This window comes from Pocillopora damicornis, chromosome 11 (genome assembly GCF_964200805.1).
Source record: "Pocillopora damicornis chromosome 11, jaPocDami1.2, whole genome shotgun sequence".
Taxonomy (NCBI): domain Eukaryota; kingdom Metazoa; phylum Cnidaria; class Anthozoa; order Scleractinia; family Pocilloporidae; genus Pocillopora; species Pocillopora damicornis.
In genome coordinates this window covers 663826-687480 of record NC_142680.1, presented here as the reverse complement: position 1 = coordinate 687480, position 23655 = coordinate 663826, and the positions used below count along the sequence as shown (strand labels likewise).

The 23655-nt window shown below is 37.4% G+C and overlaps 3 protein-coding genes across 4 annotated transcripts in view; 2 read left to right on the top strand and 1 right to left on the bottom strand.

The window, feature by feature from the left end:
* LOC113669469 (tyrosine-protein kinase transmembrane receptor Ror) overlaps window positions 1-1240 on the bottom strand; it is a 29472-nt gene extending 28232 nt beyond the window's left edge. The window contains exon 1 of the mRNA XM_089188145.1: window positions 1122-1240. The gene's annotated coding sequence lies outside the window, so the exon portion shown is untranslated. The remainder of the gene's footprint in view (window positions 1-1121) is intronic.
* Window positions 1241-2428: 1188 nt separating this feature from the next.
* On the top strand, window positions 2429-15519 carry LOC113669499 (leucine-rich repeat-containing protein 40). Of its 2 annotated transcripts, XM_089188150.1 has the most exons (17): window positions 2429-2905; window positions 4675-4748; window positions 6026-6155; window positions 6288-6411; window positions 6762-6812; window positions 7589-7680; window positions 8312-8415; window positions 9351-9419; window positions 9986-10076; window positions 10292-10337; window positions 10429-10555; window positions 11210-11317; window positions 12135-12245; window positions 12571-12648; window positions 13755-13824; window positions 14538-14653; window positions 15019-15519. In XM_089188150.1, exons 1-17 carry the CDS (start codon window positions 2579-2581, stop codon window positions 15122-15124), a joined length of 1824 nt encoding a protein of 607 aa, XP_089044276.1. In that variant the 5' UTR covers window positions 2429-2578; the 3' UTR covers window positions 15125-15519. The 2 variants fall into 2 exon arrangements, 1 of the variants encoding a protein (XP_089044276.1); XR_016181302.1 differs by lacking the exon at window positions 13755-13824 and having other exon boundaries at window positions 2435-2905.
* A 513-nt stretch (window positions 15520-16032) lies between these two features.
* On the top strand, window positions 16033-23614 carry LOC113669475 (uncharacterized). The gene is made up of 9 exons (XM_089188149.1): window positions 16033-16318; window positions 17383-17715; window positions 18111-18395; window positions 18486-18584; window positions 18736-19120; window positions 19484-19884; window positions 20393-20539; window positions 20899-21251; window positions 22124-23614. The coding sequence occupies exons 1-9, from the start codon at window positions 16261-16263 to the stop codon at window positions 22220-22222; spliced, it is 2160 nt and encodes a 719-aa protein (XP_089044275.1). The 5' UTR covers window positions 16033-16260; the 3' UTR covers window positions 22223-23614.
* The last annotated feature ends 41 nt before the right edge of the window (window positions 23615-23655 follow it).

The window sequence follows — 23655 nt, the reverse complement described above, 5'->3', positions numbered from 1 at the left end:
AGATCAGCACCTTTCGGAAGCGAGCTCTCGTGTGCCATCGAGTATAAATCCTCCCCGTGAGAAGAAAAAAAACCGCAGTAATTTTGTTTAAAATTCCCGTAATGAGCTTATCCGGCTCGTTTGAAAATAGGATTCTACCTAAAGAACTTTGGAAAATTCTCACTCAAACTGTGAACTGGCACCAGCAGGAGGACCATTAGCACACGGCACACTAATCCTTGCTTAAAATTCCATTTGAAAGACATCGGCGTCATCTGATGCGATCAGCCAATAAAGTTCGTTGCTTTTCACGGCTTCAGGTCTAAAATAGGATAAACTACCAAACGAAAAATTCCATTTCATTAAGATCGTTATTTTGGTGTTGAAAGCTCAACTACAGTTCCTTTAATTACCTTAGTGCTGTGTTGCAAGACAAATTACAGTTCAAGTCTTTTAGCATTGGTCGAGAAAGCAGAGAGTTCAGGAACACATGCAACATCGTATTGTGGAAGTTAGTTGCATAGATGTGCTTTCCATTACAATACAGACCACTAAACAGCTTCTCTGCAATCTTTCATTTGAGTCTCTTTCTCTATATATTTTTTGTCCCTATTTACGTGGATACTTGATTATCAGAGATTTAAGTACTCCAGTTTCGCCTTAAAACCATAATCCATAATACTCTTGGTTTCGTGATGCCCATGCAAAGCTGTGTTTGTTGGTTTGTTTTCTGAAGCAGATTTTACATTTTTAGCTCGCACAACTTGATGTACGTATTCAACTATATCAACTTCAATCAGAATTTCGGACAAATCAAGCATGTGATCATTTGCAATAAACGTCAAATGCACCCTTGGTCATTGAATATCGATTTGTACCTTCTTGCAAAGGTAAAGTACAGAGCAGATAAAACATGCGCAACTTTCCATACTATTTCAAATTGTACACTCTGACGAAGGGCTAACGCCTAAAACGTCGGCTTTATAAACTCTTTACGGTGGCCAATACATTATCAATGCAGTAGAGAAAACCAAATTACCCTGAATTACCCCCCACAGACGCTGCACCATAGGTTCTTTAGAAACTCACCCCTTTTTTTGTAGGAGTCCTTTGAACATCTATTTCATAACTGAAGCACTTACCCCACTGAAATAAAATTCCTTTTTGCTACAGATAGATGATAAAGAAGCAATCCCTCGTGGAAGGACAGATCTTTTCTAGTGCTGTGAAGCGCGTAAACATATGCGAATGACGCCCCTTAGCAATCTCTGATACCTATCATATAATTTGCAGTGTTTAATTAGCTGCTGACACGTTATCTAGACATTTATCTAGACGCAAACAAAATTTAGCTAATCCAAAAAATCTCGCACCCAATTCACACAAACTTACCTTTTATTAAAATGTCACGAGGGTATTATCTGTCGTAACGAGTTAAAACGCAAATGTTTTCCTCATTTTCAGTGATAGAATTGATAGAATATAGCTTTGGTTGGGAAATTAAGCGTTGTATTCGTGAGTGTTTCATCGCATATTTGTCATCGCCGGAACTTAGGAGAGCCCGCACTTCGTGGGAACTGGGGAAATTTTCTCGTTAATCAGAGGGAAAAATTTAAGATGACAGTCATAGGCTTACAACTCACGAGGCTTTGGTTAAGGAAATACATCTCTGGATTTATTCAGTCAAATAGTGCAACACAACTATTCAATTCCTCGTGACTTTTTTATTTAGAAGGAACGTATAAAAAATACAAAAAATTAGCATTAATTCCAGCCTTTGGGCGTTTTTTACCGTTGATTAAGATGACACTTCAGCGGAAATATTTCTGTATTCATCATTCGGTTTTTTTTATTCTTCCAACTAAAGCAGATGTTTTCTCGATGTGTGACACCATTGTTTTGGTTGTTGAAAGAAATTATATATTTAAATCTTTTGATTCAAGGTATACTTTACAGATGACTTGATACACAGATGAAAAATGATATGTGTCAGAGAATTGACGGGAGCTATATACAGTGTGCAGTAGTCGTTCGTCTGAAATGAATTTTTTTTTTCGTTCTAACGGGTTTCATTTATTTTGATCTTGTAAACTGATGGGTCTGGAATAAAAGAAAGACAAATCAGTTGTAGAATTCTTTTGATTAGTTTTTTTCATTTCTTTTTTTTTTCCTCTGATCAGAATTCTTTAGCATTGGTTGGCTAAGGGAACAACTAAATTGCACTGAAAATATGAGTGATCAGTTTTGAAGAAAAAACTAGCTGGAAGATGTTAGGAAATAAAATAAATTAAACAGAGAAGCAATTTTAACCACGTCAAAAACAACAGGAATGGAAACAAAAACAACATCACCTGTGGCACTGACAACAAGCTGAGGTGTCCAGCTGTTATTTTTCCCGCCGGTAGCGAACAACGCCCTCTGGTTGGTTTATCGATACTCGGGCTTAGTCCTCTTCAATGACCTCACTCTCAATCAACATGGCGGACGATCAAGTGGTCGAATTTGACTAGCTGTGAAAATTTACGAGTTAACAAAGTAGGGGAACCAAACGCCCCAACTACGATTCAAGTTTGATAATAGTCGTAAGAGTTTCTAAGCAATGCAAAGGCGTCCAAGAAATCCTGGATTTGGGGCGCGTCAGGCCTCCACTGAAGAAAAAACAGCTGATGTTGCAGAAGCCCTTTTGCGTCAAGCAAGAAAATCAGGACAGCTAAATCTCTCCAACCGAGGGCTAACCAAGGTACCTGACAAGGTATGGAGGGTGAATCTGGATGTACCGCCTGAGGCGATGAACGTGTCACTGGATAGTGCAGAGGACGATAAATGGTGGGAACAGATCGACCTTAGCAAGCTTATCTTAGCTTCCAACAAGTTAACTGAGGTATCACCAGAGATTGTACAGTTGCCTGCTCTAGCAGTTTTGGATGTGAGTATCTGTGTTTTTATTGAATTTTTACAAGTCTGGGAAGAAAAAGAAGGGTCAGAGAGCTTCGAAGCTTAGGAGCGTAATTCCCAAAATAGCCTATGATGTAATGCTTAATCAGAATCAACCGATTAATTATTTGATGCTTTCGTTATTGCATTTTTGAATCTGTCAGGAATAGTAATCCAAAAATGAATCAATGTATATTCATGTGTAGGGATAAAACAATGATACCTCCATCTTTGATAGTCAATTGTCATACCATTGGGGTGGGTTACATGTAGTTAGCCAACAGTAACTGTTATTTGCTGCATAAGTGGGTTTTGGTAATATAACAGAAGGTTGATAAAGGAGGGGGCATTGGGGCCCATAAGAAACCACAAAATCCTAGAAAAAATCATCCAAAACCAAAAAACTGAAAAAATTTAATCAAAACCAAAAACTGCATTCAAAACTGTCTAAATCGATACATTTTCACATCCCAGTTATTAAAACCCTGATCAATCTGATACAGTGGTGACAAGTGGAGCATACAGAGTAAACTACATTAATTTCATGACAGGATTTATTACCCTGCCCCTCCCCACTTAGGGGAGGGGGAGGGTACAGCTACACATAGGCTATCTAGGGATCCCTGTGATATTTCAATTGGTTTGTCACGCATTTCTCTCAATAACATTCACGTTTAGCAGCTATTCGAGGTCAGTGGAGGCACGTAATTGCTGCTCAGATAGAAGAGAAACCAAAACCCAAATAGGTCTAATTGGAAAAACTGTAAACTGCATTGGATATCAAATCCAAAAAACCTGTTAGTGTTTTTTTATGAAAACCGAAAACCAAATGCCAAAAAACCAAAAACCTGCAAACCACAATGAACATCAAAACTGAAAAACCAAAGTCTTGGAGCACAAAAACTGAAAAACCAATCTAAAAAAAAGCCAAAACCACAAAACCCAAAATCCCAATGCCCCCCTCATAAAGAAAAACTTATTTGATTTGTCACAAGCATTAGTTATTTAATAATCAGTTAGTTCTCTTTGTGTATCTATGGACATAAGACCTTGGCTGAGGAAAGCCATTGATTTCTGTCCATTTTCAGTTGGTTGAGCTGCCCCCATGTTCAGCCTCTGTCCTTTCCTGTTCTCCTCATACATTACTTGGGGTGGTCTTTCTTATGAACATGGGACAAAGAAAAATATCTAGGTCTCCCACAATGAATAGACCTAAAGATTCAATTCCACACTTTAGTGCTCTATCACTTAGCTACAGAGATTTATCGACACACAGTGAGCTAGGCTATGACTGGAATCATTTTAAAAAAGTATGCTGGGTACTGTTAGAATAACCATGATCAAGGTGTTTTGTAAGTACTGGTAATAAGAGCTGTCTGATCAACATGTGATTGCTAATTGACAGATGTCTTAATTGAGTTGTTTGCTGATTATTAGGACAAAGAGAGAGCCTGTGCACTAGCCTGTGCCCTTTCTCTTTTTTGTCTTCTTGTGTTAGCTCACATCTTGCAATCCTCCTCAGATTATCTTGGTTCTACTCAAACCAATGAGTACAGCCCTTATTCTAAGATTTCTGTCTTATATTTTTCATTTAGGATTTGTCTTATATGTTCATTCTAGGATTTCTGTCTTATATGTTCATTCTGGGATTTCTGTCTTATATTTTTCAATGAAAGCTAGCATGGGTCTGTATGGGTCATATGATGTATAAATATCAAGTAGCATTCAATATTTCTATTGACCCTATTTGTATTATTTCAGATCCATGATAACTGTTTGACTTCTTTACCTGATGAGATTGGTCAGTTAGTGAACCTTAAAAGACTCAACTTAAGGTGCCTTGAAAACAATTTTACACAGAAATTGAAATTATTACAATTAAATGTATAAGTCTAATATTTAATAAACTAATTACTGAAGAATTATTGATTAAAAGTTTTTTCCCCTTTGATCAATACCCTTCCCAACATTTATTTCCTTGTCCTACCTTGTCCTTCTGATTACAAATACAGCAAAAATATTTTATACAATATTTCATTATAAACCTTCTTCTGGCCTCAACAGCTTAACTCTTTGACCAGCATCTAACTTATCCTTACATTGTGACCTCTGAATCACACTTAACCCTGGCCTTTAACTCCCAAGATCTCATTAGTAATTCTCCTTACTGTCTGTGATATAGTTCTTGTTATGTTAGTTTTGAAAATTTGGTATTGGATCAACTAATAATCTTCTAACTGATATTTTTCTTTATTCTCATCACTTGTCTGCTCTATATTGTATTCATATTGTGATGAGAAATTCTGTCTTGGTCACATATGGGAGTTAAATGGTTGAAGGTCATGAGAATAAAGAAAATTATCACCAACTAAAGAAGCTCTTGATTTTTTCAATAAATTCTCCTTGTTAGCTTCTTAGTGCACTTTAGGAACCACATGGACAACAGTATGGAGAACATGCATACTGATGTTAGGGGGGTGTAGAGGGATGTTTTTCTAGACTTTGTTTCAACAACCTAACTGGCAGGGTCAGATATAAACTCTCAATTATCCTTTCCATTAATGCTTGTAAAAGCCAAAAAAATTATCTTTCCAACTGGAAATACTGTTTATTAGATTGTAGCAGTTGTAGTAGATTGAAACTAAAAATATGAGTAAGGGTTAACTTAAAGTTAACTAATTAAGATCAACAAACTATGAATAAAAAATTAATACATGTGAAGTGAAAAGGAAAAAAATTAATATGTTCATTGATGATGTCTGATATAATGGCAAAATCGACTTCTAAAACAGAGCAGTGTCAAGACTTGAAAAGCAATTATGTGCAAAAGAAACTGGCCATAAATACCAGAGGCAAATAATGTGCCATATGAGAAACTTGCAAAAAGATGTAAGTGACAAAGAAAAGCGCTAACAAACTTGAAAAGAAACATGAACAAAAAGGTATGAAAAAAAAATAAAGAACAAAATAAATAAATATGAATTACATGTCTTGAGAAATAATTAGGAAGGGCTTAGATCTTACAGTGCGTACCAGAAGGGACTTCTCTTTGTTTAGTTTAATGATGAATGCCTTTGGTATTAATTCTCCTTTTTAAATTTTGTTCCATTAGTCACAACAAGCTGTCTTCCCTTCCAGTTTCATTTGGAAATCTTGTCAGTTTATCGTCTCTGAAATTGGATCATAACAGTCTCACTTGTCTGGGAACAGATCTGAGACAGATGAAGCAGTTAGAAGAACTGGTGAGAATATTGACATAAAATGGTGTCAAAACATTTACATGTTCAAAAAATATCTCTCAATCCGCAACTATGATACGTTCAGTTAAATAATGGAAATTTAATAAAAAAGGTTTTTGTTATCTTTTTTTGTAGGATTTGTCAGAGAATTCTCTCAGTGAGATTTCTCCTTCCATTGGTAGCTGTCAAAGTTTACGGCATTTAAACTTGTCTCAAAATTCCTTGGAAAAGCTGCCTCTCGAGATTGGAAACCTGCGTGGTAAGAAAGCCTTAACCCTTCAAACCCTAAGATTAGTATGCATATTCTCCATACTGTTCTCCCTACATTTTCCAATGTGCTGACAAGGAGAATTTGTTTAGCAATCAATAGCATCTTTAGTTGGCAATCATTTCCGTCATTCTTTTGACCTTAATGTTTGACTCAGGGGTTAGGAGAAATAAGATGCTTATCACTCTTGAAAAAATAGAAACTACAGCAAATGTGGACACAAAAAATCTCACATTGCTGAAAACCATTTATATCTGGTTTTATTGATCATTTTTGCTACAGTATTGATATTTTGCTGTGGTACTAATAAGAGCATGACATCCAAATTGTTTTCTTTCTAGCATTGAGAGACATGAACCTCAGTAATAACAAGTTTCATGAACTTCCAAAAGGTGAGTTTATTTTGCTTCCACATATTATGTTAAACCCTTTACACCCTAACATCAGTATGCATATTCTCCTAACATTTCCTTGGATGCTAATAAGGAGAATTTGTTTAACAATCAAAAGCTTCTTTAGTCGGTGATTATTTGCTTTATTCACCTTACCTTAATGTTTGATTCATTTATGATATTGTTAGGAGAAATCATATGTTGGTCACTCTTAGTGGTCAAAGGGTTAATTGATAAAATACACACAAGAATTTATAAGTATTTATGAATGATTGTTGAATAAAGTTAGATCACTATATATGGGGAATCTGGCTGATTTACAATTAAACAGGTATACCTGGTGGACAAAAGTTTACGAGTTTTCCTCAATGCATGCTAAAAATTTTTAACCTTTTCATTCTCAGATCTCATTAGTAATTCTCCTTACTGTCTGCCCTACAGTTCTTATGGTGCTATATGGGAGAATTTGGTATTAGATCACCTGATAATTCCCAAACTGATATTTTTCTTTACTCTTGTCTTTTGTCTGCTTGATATAACAGTTGTTTTGATGTTGTAAGGAGAAATTCTGTCTTGGTCAGGGAAGTTAAAGGGTTAATCTGTAATCAGTGACACAAGTGTAAGATCCCTTCACACAGACTCTCCCATTTTTTGTTAAGGTTGAGGCTGACCAGAAGCACTTTGATTTCAGTTTACTCTCTCTTAGCTGTCATTTCCCAAATTGTTTGTTCCCAGGCTCTAGTATATTATTTCATGTGGGACTTTCTCATTTTCAGAACTTGGAAGGTTAAGTAATCTTGAAAGATTGGATTGCCGTCACAATCAACTCACTGGTGTGCCATTATTGATGTCTTGTCAATCCCTAAAGGTACATTTGTATGTTTTAATGACACACTGTTTAATTGGAGAATCATTTGTTGTGACTTTTGTGAATTGATTGATGTAGGGTTAAGCATACATTGTGCGATACATAATAAGTTTTTGTGGAGCAAAAAGGGAGTAAACAACTGCTTTTAATTTCATTCTTATTCTGTTTTTATTTAACTTTATTTCCTTTCCATTTGGAGGAGATAGAAAGAGTTGCTTAATGTGAAGCCTAAAACAGCTCAGTAGGTTTGGTGTGTTCTCTGAGCCATCCTCATCCAACTCAAATGACACACAGCTAACAGCTCAGAGCACTTGTGGGGTTTTGTGTTAACCCTTTAACTCCCAAGATCTCAATAGTAATTCTCCTTACTGTCTGCTATACAGTTCTCTTGGTGTTAGTTTGGAGAATTTGGTTTTGGATCAACTTATAATCCCCTAACTGATATTTTTCTTTATTCTCATCACTTGTCTGCTTGAAATTGTATTGATATTGTAAGGAGAAATTCTATCTTGGTCACTCATGTGAGTTAAAGGGTTAAATATATTTTAAAATAATTATATTTAACCAAGAAACATACCTGTTATTGACTCTTTATGTGAAATTCATAGTGACTGTGATTTGTTGTCCACAGGAACTTTATCTTGGCAACAACAAAATAAACAGTTTGAATGGTGAAAGTTTCTCCTATATCACCTCATTGTCAATATTTGATTTCAGGGACAACAGAATTAACATGTAAGTATTTAACAAATTCCGTATTTCTTCAATTAAACCCTGCCCTTGAATAAACGCTGCATTTTAGAGCAGAAATATTAATAAATGCCACCCTCAAACAAACACCACATCATCATGCAGTATTTCTTTGAACAATAGACTCAAAAAGCACACAGCAATCATTGCTTCAGTTGTAGTTGAAAATTTTGAGTGACCCAGACACAAATCCTTTTGAATATATCAGTTTTGATGTTGAGAAAGCATATCCAACATAAGATCTTTATTTGCTTTATGTATTGCAGTAGTATCAACATGCAAATTGTGAAATTGAGAGCAATTTAAAGAATGACTTTTTAGACGAGCACTAAAACGTATTTCTGTTTTTTAAAATTAAAATGGTCAGTTACCATACTATTATTTGGATTTTAAATAAATGCTGCCCTCTAATAAATGCCGCCCTTTCATAAATTCCACACTCAAATCAGGAAAAAATTTTAAAAATGCTATGGCATTTAATTGAATAAATGCGTTGCATTGCAATCCTGTTATCGTGAACCCTTTTTGTCTTCAATCTCCTGAGTGTTATAATGATTTGATGTTGCACAGCCACCAAGGTGGCTAACCCCTTTTTGTCAGTCATCACAAGACCTCTTTTAGACATATGGCTCCCTCTGCTGTCACAGCTGGCTCCTTCACAACTGTGATTTTCTCTGATAACATTGGACTGCCTTCTTTCTTCTGCTCTGAGGCTTATTTTTTTCAAAGATTGAGCAAAATCCCTATGGAGCCTCCTTAAAGGAAGGTTTACCAGTATTTTTAATGCCCCATGGTCACACAAAGTTTTTGGCTGTTTAAGAGCAGATTCCATTTCATTATGGTTTTTTCTCAAGGTGAAAAAAAAAGTGCTTGTCATAGATATACAGTAAGTTGCTTATCTATGGTACTTTTTTTTAAAGTATTCCAGATGAGATCACTGTGCTTAAAAAACTGGAAAGACTTGACTTAGCAAACAATGCCATTTCTGGGTAAGTGTCCCTGTCTTCTGTATGTAAGAGTTACAGGTATACTACTAAGATTCCTCCCTTTTTATTATCTCTGCTATGTTAAACAACTGACACACATGTAACTTCAACTTTTACGTATTCCCTTGTAGTTTTTTGTAAGATGTTTAGCAGCTTTATCATGGATTAAGTTCCATGCTTTAAATGATTATCAAAGTATGGCTTGATTAGCCTAGTTTGTAAGCAGTGATTTCCTTTTAGTTTGTCTTCTGTCCTTTAGGAGTTCACAATTGTCTGGTGCAGTTTTAATAAAAAGAATCTTCAACAACCAAATTCCAGTGCATTAAGATATCTGTATGGAAATTCTATCTCTATCCTCATTGCTCTTCAGTTTCCAAGTGGTCTTAATGTTTTATTAACCAAATAACTTGTCTCTGGCAATGAGCTACATGAAAAACCCAGCTTTGTGTCTATTAGCTTTTTGAAATAAGCCTTCTCTCATTCATATCACTATTAATGGTTAACTCACACAATGCATCTAATTTTTGTAGCAACTGTAACGTAATATCTGTCTTATAAATAATTATTAGTCTTCCATACACAATGGGTGGTATGGAACATCTGAAATCTCTAGTTCTGGATGGAAATCCTTTGAGAAGTTTGCGCAGAGATGTTGTTATGGTAAGGCAAACAATTTTTTCAACACTTGTAATATGTTGATGTGCAATGTAAGTTAGGTAATACATAGACTATGCTAAGATCCACTCTTCATCTTAAAATGCTGGAATGCATTGAGGTCTTATGTTCACTGCACTGTGGTGATTTGACCTGAGTTAATGTATTGAATTTTTTTTTTACACTTTATCTTTGTTAATGAAGCTGTCTTTTAATCTCAGAGAGGTACACAAGCCATTTTGAAGCATCTCCGCAGTCGCATCCCAGGTCAGGACACTAATAACAGTCTTTGAGTTTACTGTTAGTAATTAGGATATTCCCTTGACATTCATTGCACACGATTTTGTTTTGTTACCAGAGGAGGAAAAACAGCAAGATGCTACAGATGCTCCCGTGACATCCTTACCAGTGAGCACAGCCATACCAACCACTTCAAGCGGACTGGACATGCACACAATCAGTAGCACAAAAACCCTTAACTACAGGTCATGAGCTAAGGATAATAACTTGAGAATTGTCTCTTTTAGTTTCAAATGGAATGGTTAATTTAATTTAGTGATATGACTATTTAAAGCTGAAGAGTGTTGACAAAAGATTATTGGTTTGAATTTATATGTGAATGTTGTAACAAGCCCCCAATAGACTTATAAATTCCCAGGGGGTAATTTAAACTTCAAGAGTGCCTAGATGAGAGTCATCAATTAATTAATTCATTCATTCATTCATTCGCTAATGCAGCCTATCAAAGACATGCACATTTGTAATGACGAGGTTTATTAGTGATGGGGCTCATCAGAGAGGCAAGTTTACTAAAAGCTTGAAATTTTAGAAGGGCGCCCAGTATTTGTTGGGGGGGGGGGTTAAGAGAGAGGGGCTTACTAGATGTCTGAAACTTTGAAAGAGGGTTTATTGAAAAGGGGGAGGTATTCGATAGGGGAGATGTTTTATAGAAGTGTAGAGTTTTAGAAGAGGGGTTTATTGGTGAAGAAGAATTTTACAGGATTTTGGGTTCAAAGGCATATTGATGTGGCCAAAGTATGTCATTAGCTGGTCTTGTACTCATAGAGGGCTCAAATGTGGTGATCAAATGAAAGTTACATGGCACCAAATCATGAATATATTTTTTTCTCTTTGTGCAGCAACAAGAAGGCAGTCAACATTCCTGATGAAGTTTTGGATGCAGCTACTTCAGCAGAAGTGACCACTCTAAACCTCAGCAAGAATGTACTGAACAAAGTACCAGAGAGGTGAGAGACATGGAAAATGTGGAAGGAAGATGTCAGTTCATATAAACTGTAGAAGAACTGTAGCTTGAAGTGCCCAAAATTTCTGTGCAACTCAGTTTGTAGAGCTCAGTGTGGCTAGGAAATCAGAACTGATTGGGGCTTGTGTCCTCATGGAAGAAAAACTGAATTTTTTTGCTCTACACTCTTGACAAATTTTCAGAGTCTTCCCCTAGATAAGGAGTTGGCTCCCAAGCAAATCAGAAACAAAATTTTGCAATAGGATCAAGGAAGATGGTGATCCCTGATTCCACATGAAAATGGATGCTTGCATGACATTCCACCATGTGAACCTGTCAGGGTGTTGCTTCAGTCTTGAGGAGCCAGAATGGTACAGCATGTCCCTCCTGCTGCCAGGAGGGACGTGCTGATCCCAGGTTTGATCCCAGAGCCATAATCCTAACACCTTACGCTTGTTGAGTTTGTTTGTGGTTCTTTTCCTTGTACAGAGGGCTGTTGTTTTTCTTGGTCTCCCCTCCTTTCTCCATTCACAAAATCCAACACTCCAATTTTCATTTTACCTGGAAGCTAACACTCCAACACTACATTTTATCTGGAAGAAGTGGATGAGAACACACTCAATGTGGATGTCCACAGCCAAATGCAATTTTTTTACGATTTGTTTTTGGGGAGTTTCCCTGGCCCTTAGCCTCAGACTCTACAACTTGCATGTTCTCATGAAGATCGATCTCCACAAATAAATTCTAAAATGTTGTGGTGAGTGAGTGTGTCTACTAGACATTTTAACTGTTTTTGTCTTTTTTTTGCTTTCTTTCCTTAGGTTGCTCTTGTTAAGTAAATCTCTTACAGACCTGAACATATCAGTGAACAAGATAACCAGTCTGCCATCAGATTTTGGCTGTTTAACAAAACTTTCTTCATTAGATTTGAGGTATGCATGCACACATTAGGCAACAATTTTACAGTGACATAGCACTCTATGAGCACTGGTTCCAAAATAATTCATTGTAACTCATTTAACTGAAATTCAAGCCAGTTTGAATTTGTGCAGCTTGATAAAATGATGGCCTTCACTGTGATCATGCTGATCTAAAATGCTCACAATTTTCAAATGGCTGCTCATGAAATTACCTTCTAGACATACTTTTCTCTACAGAATTTAATAGTAATTGAAATGTCTGGAAGGTTTCAAAGAGAATGTACAGATATGTTGAGTGAGAAACATTGTTTATGTTGAGCTGGATTTTATTTTACAGCAATAACCAGTTGAGTCATCTGCCTGACAGCTGTGACAGATTGAGCAGTCTTAGGGAAATAAATATCTGTAATAACCGGTTAGTCAAAATATGTTTTCAGAAATCATATTATGAATGAGTTTTCATTTTGACATGGTGCAATCTGGAATTGAACAGCTGAAATTTGATCAAAGGGGGTAAGTTTCTAAAGAAACTGTGGTGCTGCGCCTGTGGGAGAGTATAACAGAGCAGATGGCAAAGGGCTAATGTTTGAAACGTCAGCTTTAAAACTCTTTGACAGTGGCCAATTTACGTTATTAACTCAGTCGATAATACTAAATTACCCTGAAATTTGATCAGTTTACATATGTCCTTTTGGCAAGATGACTCATGTCACTTATTGGTTGTTTGACAGCTTTATGGGCTAATTTAATGACTCCTTTTCTTGCTAAAAAAGGACAGGGAGACTTAGAGAAGGAATGACTGCGGGACTGGCTGACTGACTGATTGCTGATTGACTGACAGACTGTTTGACTGACAAACATAATAATTGAATGATGTACTGACTGACCAACTCATTCAATAACTGATTGGCTAATTGACTTTCAGATTAATGAAGAGACTGATAGACTGTTTAACTGATTGACATACTCTGTGACTGACTGGAGCCATTGACTGACTGACTTACTGACTGTCTTCTTACTTTCTGTTTGATTGAGTAGCTGATTGGCCAAATGACTGGCTAAGTAACTGACTGACCAATCAACCAACTGATTGAGTAAATGTCTTAATCCTTTCACTCTCAAGATCTCAATAATGATTCTCCATAATGTCTACCGTACAATTCTTATGATGTTAGCTGGAAGAATTTGATATTGGATCTACTAATAATCTCCTAATTTATATTTTTCCTTTGTTTCCATCATGTGTCTGCTTGATATTGTTTTGATGTTGCAAAGAGGAATTCCGTCTTGGTCACTGATGGGAGTTAAATGGTGACAGAATTAATCCACCAAACCAAGATCTTTAAATTCTAATTCAAAGATGATGGGATAAATTTTAGTCAAGCTAAAAAAGCGGGCTACAAGACAATATTTATGCAATGTTAAAAAAGTAATTGCAAGGAACAAGATGGGGAATCAAAGTCTATTATAAAACTTGGAAACCTGATAATTTGCATAAAGTTTTTTTACATTTTTTTCTAGATTCTCAAACCTGCCCTCTGTTCTGTACTCATTAAGAACCTTGGAGATTATCTTGGCTAGTGGTAACCAGGTGAAAGGCTATTATAGGTTACTTTTATTCTAAACAAAAATTTTGATGCTGCATCTTAAAACCTTGACTCAAAAGGATTTTCTTGCTGGCATCTTATAGTAAACACCAGAAACTAGTCGATTTTTGACATCAGTGGCCCATTTTAGGTTTAAGACACCAGTGTCTGTTTTTAGATTTTGGAAAGTAGTGTCTTTTTTTAATTTTACAGACTAGTGTCCGATAATAGTTTTTAGACACTAGAGTCTGATTTTTGACCCAAGTGTTCGACTTTTCCATTTATCCCCGCTAAGTTTCAGATTGATGAATTTGGAGTAAGGTGTTAGTCGATATTTCTGAAAAGCACTTTTGGATGAAAAAAAAATAAAGTATGATGTTGTACACTGCTATTCATCATTAACGATAGTTTTATTTTAATTTTAACCTTTAGTTCATATTCTTTTATAGTCTGGTAAAGTTAATTTGAAAGTTTGTAAATGCTGCATATAAAGATTTTAACCACCACGATTTCTCAAGCTGTTTGAATGGTTTCCCAATCCGTTTAATTGCGGATTTGTCTTGATATTTTGGAGGGTTACGTCAGATTAGAGGTATAGTCAAGGGGAGCACAAACTCTGATCTGACTCAAACAGTTTATTTTGATTTCGCATGTTTTCCTCCTCCAAAAGCTAGTTAGTTGTACCAGAGGCTCAACTCTTGTTAATTCACGTTTCTAGATCCAGATTATTGACGTTGACAGCTTGCTGTCGATGACGGCTCTTTCCACGTTGGACTTGCAAAACAACAACATCGCTCAGGTTCCACCTCAGCTTGGAAATGTTACACAATTAAGGTGCAGTGAGAGTCCGCGCAATTCATATTTTCTTTTTTCGATAACTTTTACAGGAAATGTCCTTAAACAAGACAAACACCTTTGAGACAATATTCTTATTGTCAGTAGCTTGTGTCAGGCTGTCTGTGAAGATGAGCGGGGGTGTGGGGTAGGGGGTGAGCGGTAAACAGAGTTTGTCTTGGACAGCCGCACACCCATCCTTTTTTCCCACCTTAATACGTGACTGAGTCGTCCCTAGGCATCACTCTTATTTTAAGTAAGAGACGCCTAAGGTGGAGTCAATATCTTTGGAACATCTCCACAGAGAGCCTGGCTCGGGCTTGCAAACGTGGAAATTAACCCAAATTATTTTCTTTTTCGTCAAGGTCATTACAGTTGGAAGGAAACCCATTCAGAAACCCGCGACCAGCTGTTCTTTGCAAAGGAACTCAGGCCCTCCTCGCCTATTTAAGAGATCGGATACCCACGTGACATACTTGAATGGACACCACAGACTGGAGGGAGGGGGGAGGGTGGGATGTAAGAGAGAGGAGGTCTACCCTTGGATTCAATTTTGGAACTGTTGAAATGTTTTTACCGCCAAAAAAATCGTTGAACGGATTGAATTTGTGAAACACTTTGACGCTATTTTAAAATAACTTCAATGCTATCATCGAACGGTTCAGTGTTCTTACTTCAGTATGAACTGTTTAGAAGAAAAAGATTACGAATTTTTGTAATTATCTGTGTTATGGTTACACAATGGATCACTTCTAAGCTGTTTTATCACTAATTCAGGATGTAAACACTTTTAGCCTGTTATATACATTAACATAACAAAATAATAATAACAAATAATGATAATAATAAATACACACACCAGATTGTATCGAGAGCAACTTTTATCAAATGAAAAGTAAGCATTTCCTGTTCCCCCATGATAATATTGTACCACCTTCCTTTTTTGTTTAGTTTTAATCGCGGAAATTCACAGGAGTTAATAGACAGACTTATTCAGTGTTTTGTAATGTTTTTTTTTTCAGTTGATAAGAAGTTACACGATAATCTTTGAAGAGGGTCGTTATTGATGTGTAGATGTTAATGAAAGAAAGTCGTCGTTATGCTAAGAGCAGAAACGATGCTTTTCGAAATTGTGTGAATTTTATTTTCAAAGCGTGGGCGGCGGCGCGATGCTTCCGTTGACTTTGTTTTCTAAGAAGTCATTCTTTCATTACCCCTGAAAATCAGTATCGTGTATGGATACTCTTGAAAGCTCCATAGTCCTGAACTCACCATTCTTAGAAGTGGTTCTGGTGATTCGTTTTAAAGTGGTATGCTGCTTACTAAGACCTCCGAACTATTTTTGTTCGGCTGATGTAAGGGGGAATCCCCTAGATCTCCTGTGAGTTCATTAAACTGTGAAGAGGCAATATTATGTGGAATGACATCTTGGAAAGATTATTATTATCAACAGATGGATTTCATTGCTTTCACGAGAAGCAGTCGTGCTGAATTGTAGCTCCAACGTGGTTGAACTTCAGGAAAAAATTCACCTTGTGAGTCAGAAGCGAAATCTGCAACGGAACTAACCCACTTCAAGACACTTGGTAGAACTGATTGTTCTCGTTATGTTACGAATATTTATCATCTTCGCTGGAGCAGTTGTTTTTTGTTTTGCCGATGAAGGTAAACTATATAAACAGTTGACTTGTTTTAGTTTTTCTTAATTGAAACCAGTTGAGTGGTAAATAAGTTCAATTCGTGTTATTTCACGCTGTGTTGTGTTTGCACTGAGTCTGTACTTTTGCTTATGTCATCACATATTTCATACCCGCACATGACGAGCATGCGAAAGTATTTGTCTGGTGCAATGTAATTTCTCTCATTTGGTTGTTTTTGCACTTACTTAGTTTTTACTTCATATCTCTGAGTTATTTAATCAGAGGGATACATTGCATAAATTTTCAAAGAATCTTGTTTGTTTTCGGTAATGAATGAAGTTACAAACCTCTCAAAAGCGACTGCCACGTGCGCTGCCGGATTAAATCTATCGATCAACGCTGGAACAAGCTGAGATTTGAATTTATGAAAACGTCCGACTAAGAGAACAGATTAAATGAGAAAGTAACAGCTACAAACGCTACAAACGGTATATATGTAAAAACTGCTCCCTTGCACTATTTTCAGCTGTCACAAACTTGAAGGTCGAAAGGGTCAACCAAAGAAATATTTTCTTTCCGAATACGTAAAGGAGACACATTGATCCTTTGGACGTGTCTACAGGTTGTTTTTTCAAAAGAGATATGAGCTGAAAGTGACTCTACTCGATGTAAATTTCACTCACGAAAATTTTAAAGCCAAGTTAAGGCTCCTCTGAAAACGACGCTTACGTAAGCAAATTCCGTTCACTCAAGGTGCATGAGTATTTTGCAACAGATTTGAGATAATGTAATGAAACAAAATTTATCTAACCACCCTGCATTTCAGTATTTGTCAGATTTTGAAGCTTAAAAGTCATAGTTTTATAACCAACTGGTGACGTCCATATCTGCCAGACGGTCTCTACCTCTATCAGATTGCGCAACTCGCGTGAAAATTATAAATTTTAATTTATGGAGCGTCACGCAAGCGTCACGATAAGTGAATGACAGAAAAGTACGAAATCTTAAGAAAAGTTTTGCCTTTTGAGTGTGATCCAAATCAAGGTCTTAAAGACAATTATTTTACTTTATCGTCATTGTAACTTTCAGAAAATAATTTACGGAAAGACCACAGCAGAGGGTATCCTGTTTTTCCACACGCACCTCAAGATATTCACTACTATGTCACTCGAGACCACTCAGTAAACCTGACTTGGGTTGCAGATCACGTCTGCAAAATTCAGATTATGTGCGCTGGCAAGAAATTTCAAGAGGGGGGTACAAGAGTGTGTGGAAAGTCTTGCCAGGGCTGCAGAAAGAGGAAAAAGACCAAAATAGTAACACTGGCTGATTTTCCAAAAGACACACGAACCATAACATGTCAATGCAAAGTGTGGGGTGTCCGTGCCGCTCGGACGGAAAAAATAATAATCGAAAAAGCATGTAAGTCTTAATGCTGTTTCTTGAATCAAGACTGATGACGTCACTACCAAAGGTCTTGTAACGATGCTGTTCCCTCTCCGCCCCTTCCAATTTGCTGATTTTCAAACCCTCCTCCTCAGTCTGACTCATTTTCTCTTATTTTATGTATCCCTTAAATAGGTTTTCCTAAATTTTCTTGGAGTGATTTTTGAACCAAGAGCTCGACTTCAGTTCAATCATCCTAGAATGTACCACCGTGAACTTCACATTAGTTAAATAATAAATGCGGTCAGCTACAGTCACTGAATATTGCCTTATTCTCCCAGAGGAGAGCACCAATAAAGTAAGCATTTCTAAGGTTTGAGCATCCTTGAATTTTTACCCCTATCATTATGGTTCACTTTTATTGTTTTTAGATCTTCGTCGTAATTTCGGCAAAGTCCCGTCGTGTCGAATGGCATCTCTCAACTCAACAGTGATCCTTCGATGCAAGCCTCCAATCGGATCACCTTCGGCCAACGTCACGTGGTATAAAATTGGCGAGTCATCCTCCATATTTAGAAATAAAGGGCGCAGGCGGGTACGCAAGGGACAGTTAGTAATCAAAGGTGGCCAGGTGGGAGACTCGGGCGAGTATCGGTGTGTTGCACAGAATATTGCCAGAAGACGTGAGGGCCCGGTAATTAAATTAGTTGTCGGAGGTATGTTGGTTTTTAAGGTCATTTGTTGAGAAATCAACCTACCCACTTGCTGATTTCCCTAATCAATTATTGCTTTCCTTACGGAATTAGAAAACGTCTCCAGTGCTCTTTGCAACAAAGACGAGCCGCCATGCATCAATCAGTCTTCGCCAGACTGTGAAACAAAAAGAAATGAGACATTCAAATTTGGTAAGGATTGTAAGACACTTCTTTAAAAAGTTTGAAAAAGGTGACTAATTATTCTTCCATTATTTTTATTCTCTTCCCTAATGTCTTTGGACTTCTTATTGCAATTGTTGGTTCGGTATAATTTTCTATCTCAATTCTTCTTGAAATTCAGAACCAACGTTATTGGTTGGATCGCAAGATGCTTTTTTCACAGTAGATCTGTTCAACATCTCAAGTCGGAGACCCATCAAAGCTGAGAACATCTTTTCATTTGACTTTTCTTGGGAACCAGGCCAGATTTTCTGGTCGGACAGGAAAAGCATAAAGAAGCTATCCCTACATGATGGTATAAGTAAGGACACGCCCTTTCTTTTTGATGACGGCGGCTTAGTGGAGGGACTGTTTGTTCATTGGGTGGCTAAAAAGTTGTACTGGACTGATGGACAACATAATACGATTTATGTTGGAGATCCAAAAAGCGGAGTCAAAGTCAAAGTCATCGACAATGGCCCTGATTCACCGACTTTGAAATCAGTTGTTGTTGGTCACTCGGAAAGGTGAGTATGTTAAAATCCCTGAAAGATTTTCTCGCCGACAACAATTGCTATTGCGGCAGCCTCCCTCTGATTAAATTACACGATTTTCCTTCGCTTATTTCGCAAGACAGCGGTTGTTTATTTATGTTTTCTTTTGGAATTTTGCGCGGGAAATTGGCGCGCGACCTGCGCATGCTCGACGTTTGACCGCTGTGTTTAATCATGCTGTATTACCTCACCTGTGAGCCTACTTAAAAATTTTTTAGTTGGTGAAATTTCCTCGGTAAGTGTGCACTAGAACGCATGAAAATGCGATTTAAAAATGCAACTTCATTATCATTATTTTTGTCTTTTCTCTCTTAACATATCGATTGTTCTTTAAAGTTACATATATTGGACGAGCTGGGGAGCAACACCAATAATCGAGCGAGCTAGACTTGACGGTAGCGACCGGGAAGTATTTATCAACAATAGTGTATATCTTCCAAACGCCTTGGCAATTAACGAAGCAGATAAAAAACTTTACTTGGCGGGAACGGATGCGAATAACTACGGAATTATTGAAGCTGTTTCATTAGACGGGTTAAACCGCACCGTGATTTTCAACCGAACTGGATTCATCCCAACTGCTTTGGACTTTTACCAAGACTTTTTGTATTGGTCGGACTCAAAGAAAAATGCAGTACTACGCGTTTCTCACCAGGGAAGAGAGGGAACAGTTCTTATCAATGGATTGAGAAACCCAATAGGAGTAAAGATTTTCCATAACCGCAAAGAAAGTTCGGGTAAGAAATAAGAGTAGGGAAATGGAAATTGCTTTTATATACGTTATTCTTTTCTCTCCATTGCCCTTCTCTATAGTATTGTCTCCATTCAAGGTAAAATACATACATGCTTCTTGAAAAATTATTGACAGTTTCCCTTCGCGAGAATTTTATCATTCTACTTTTCCTTTTATCGCCTTAACCCGCAGAAAATAGTGGAGATCAAATGGATAAACAATGGATTGTAAAAGAGAGAGTTCTTTTTTGTGCTGTAAAAATTGACTGAACTGAACACCAAACAGGAATGGTTAGTTTAGGAAACATAGGTCACTTCCATTAGGCACGATTCATCATCTTAATGTTTATCGACTGTTACCTCACAACCGTCACTTCCGGGGAAATCGTTTAAGTTATTCTTCATCACTTCTTTAACTCTGCTTGATTTTATTTTAAAAGTCCGTGTCTCCAGGATTTTTTCTCTTTTTCAGGTTATATTTGTTATATAATTTTTTATTTCTTTAAATCCTAGCCACAGATTCATGTCTTAAAGACAATGGCCGATGTGATCAATTGTGTCTCTATCTGCCGTTCCGTGAACAACACAGATGTCTCTGTGAAGAGAACTTTTTCTTGAGTGAAAATGGAAAACATTGCAGCGAACACCGTCCTAGCGAAGGTAAAGTCTTACAGCCTGTTTTCTAGTGACTGTGTCATCTAGCACTAGCACAGCTTTAAACCATCCGACATGCGCAAGGTGATCAATTCTTTGCCACCCGCGTGCCAATTTCAAAGGATTCTAACAGCAACCTAGCTTTTACAATGTTAGCACATGCGCAGACATCTGGCTGCTGTGTTCATCGCAGTTAACCTCTCTCTGAGTGGACTGAGTCGCTGTAAGAGGAAAGTATATTGCTCAACAACTCATCATAATGACTTTGCTAGTGCAAGATGATGTTTAAAGAAGTAGTTTTACATTCTTTTGGAGTGCTTTCAATGAATATTCGATAAAATCGAAGGGTTATGACATTTTTGTAGGAGTTACCGAATCAACACCAACGCCAACCAGTGTGGCCCACTCCTTCCAGACAGGAATACTGTCGAGTGTCATCTTACTACTGGTGGTAGTGGGGATAGTATACTGTGTGGTTCGCGTCATCAAAAAAGGCTGTCCGTGTCAAAGACCTCAAGACCTACCGCGCATACCCAGACAGTCGACAAATCCTGATGACAGAACTGAACAGGGTGAAGATTTACTCGAAATTACCGACCAAACTGACCTTGAAAATGCAGGCTCACAGCCACCTAAAGAGTCGTCAAATCTTATTGGTCGAGACTACAGTCGTGAGCCGTCAGGGTCAGTTGCAGCATGCGAGGATTCATCACAAACCGTAAGTAATAGTTAAAACAATCTACTTTATGCTTCTTGGTGGTTTTAAAAGTACCTACTGTAGTCAGAATTCCTTCTCTTTGCGCCTGTAGGATGAATGTAATGGGGGCAAGGAGTAGGGATTGGGTGCGGACAAAGTGAAGAGAAGAGAGCAGAAAAAGGGGGGCTTAGGGAAGACCCCATTTTCACCATTTTTGCATCTCTCGGCTTCCATAAGGCTTGTCCATCCCCTTCATTCTAACACGTTATCGTTGGCTATCTCTCTTTCCCTTTGTTTCAAATTCAGGAAATAGGGATCGAGCATCCTCACTTACCTCTCGCCCCCTTCATCTGGTTTCACCAGAAATGCCACCTATACACACTCTCCCCCAATTCTAACACTCTTTTAAGCCTTTAAAGAGGCTTTTGTGTCCTCACACAGTTATCATTCCGTCAGTTGGAGCAAACATTCTTAATTGATAGTATTCGTTTAATACACATTTATTTCATAACATATCGAGCACCTTGTGGTGATTTCCTCGTAGCTCGAGACGCGGAGAAAGGCATAAGAAGGTTATCGTGTTGAGATAAATTCTTCTTTTCTTGGGTTAAATTTTTTCTTCCTCACTCGGGGAACTAGAGAGAGGCGATGCCTACGGGTTCCTTTCACACGTATATAAAATCGACGCTATCTTACGCGCAAAAATTATACAAAGGCAAAGGAGGTACCCATAAGTCCCTCAGGATTTCAGGACGAATGCTTTCTCTATTACCTTTGTCGACATAACCCCACACTTCGAGATCGCTCTGTCAGATCAATCATCTGATTTTCTGTCATACTGCCGATCGTTTTTCATTTCTTGCTTACTTATTCGCTGTTTTGTTAACTTTTAGTCACCCAAAAGTTTGGTGGTGTACTTTGAACAACATGGTGGCGTGGCAATTCTAGGAGATGATGCCCAACTACACCATCATTCTTCTCCTCAGAGTTAACGTAACTAAAAAGTTACAAAGACATTCCATGAACTGATTGGCACATTTAAAGACTAAAGTCGCCATTTTAAGAACATGTCTGCATTTAGGTTGGAGAACTTCACTGTGAAATAACTCCGTCACATCGTTAACTATTTCTACGGTATTATTTATTTCTTCATTACCTTGTCTTGAATAGTTTGTAGCGATGATGTGTCTGCGATTCTATATACTCCTCCTTTACCTGTGTAAGAAGTCTCGTTCAAAATGTTCAATAAGATCAACGTTGTACTCAGCACCAACTTTAAGACCTAAAACATGACTCAACGTGCAGGGCAATTTTCCACTGAAGATGGAAAGTAATCTGAATCGCGTTTACTTCCGTTCTACTGTCGGTGATCACTTTACGTTGCTAAAATAAATCGCGACGGTCGCTCTCGTTTTTCTCAGCCGCAAATGTTCTAGCTGTTTAAACTTTGATTTCTCGTTGACTTCGTTTGATGTTGACCATCTGTCCGCTAGATCATTCTGATTGGTCTCGGTTGTGCAACACTTGGTAGAAATGTCCTTGATCTCGTGTTTGTGAGGGTTGATCCTTGTTAGCAGTTGCAGTTTTTCTTTGGATTTTAAACCTTTTTTTCTCCAACTCTTTAATGCGACATGTTCAAATAATTTTTAATGTGAAGTGCTATTTTCAAATCGGTCGATAAACCGTGTAATAGGATATTTCTATAAATATTTTATCAATTAGGGTTATCTTCTGCTAAACGATTGTGGAGGACTTATATATGAGATTAATAGTAATCGTTTATTGGTTGTCGTGAAACACTTTTTCACAAAGAACATTGGGTGGCACACGTAAACAATAGCTCTGATCCTCTCAGTGATGGATTGTGGCAGATTCTGACCACTTTAGGAGGCAGAGAAGTCACACCCTTTTCAACTAAATTAAACCAGGTGTTGTCTTTGTACCGATGTATCTAACCCGTGTAGATCTGAATTTTACTTACGGGTGTTGGAAACCTTTCTCCCCCCTTAAGCTTGGGGTGATGCTGGGTTTAACATGTCTAAGATATATGCATAGCAATTTTTTTAGTACAGTACCTAGAGATTGTAAAATATTGTAATAATATAGTCAGTCATGTTTTCCCAGTTTTGTTTGGTTCCCTCTTAAGCGAGTAAATGCCCCTCCCCACCCATGCTGGGGCTTTAGGAATGAAAGGTCTCTTAGTAGATAGATTGTAGTATCTGGTATAGACAGTTAGGATACCTATATCCAGGGTTGACATTTCAGAGATCTGTTTCTTCTGGTTACTTTGTAAATAAATGGTCTGAGTTAAATGTACATAAAATATTAAAATGTAGCCATCTATAAAATGTTTACGTATAGAATACAAGAAGTTGCAGAATTAGTGATTGTGAACTGTTCTTGAATGAAGTATAGCGCTGGCCCT

Coding starts and splice junctions, on each gene's coding strand:
- LOC113669499 (XM_089188150.1), top strand. CDS start 2,579: ATGCAAAGGCGTCCAAGAAATCCTGGATTTGGGGCGCGTCAGGCCTCC. Junction 6,412..6,761: donor CGAGATTGGAAACCTGCGTG/GTAAGAAAGCCT, acceptor TTTTCTTTCTAG/CATTGAGAGACATGAACCTC. Junction 9,420..9,985: donor GCAAACAATGCCATTTCTGG/GTAAGTGTCCCT, acceptor AATAATTATTAG/TCTTCCATACACAATGGGTG.
- LOC113669475 (XM_089188149.1), top strand. CDS start 16,261: ATGTTACGAATATTTATCATCTTCGCTGGAGCAGTTGTTTTTTGTTTT. Junction 16,319..17,382: donor TTTTTGTTTTGCCGATGAAG/GTAAACTATATA, acceptor TGTAACTTTCAG/AAAATAATTTACGGAAAGAC. Junction 19,121..19,483: donor GTTGTTGGTCACTCGGAAAG/GTGAGTATGTTA, acceptor TGTTCTTTAAAG/TTACATATATTGGACGAGCT.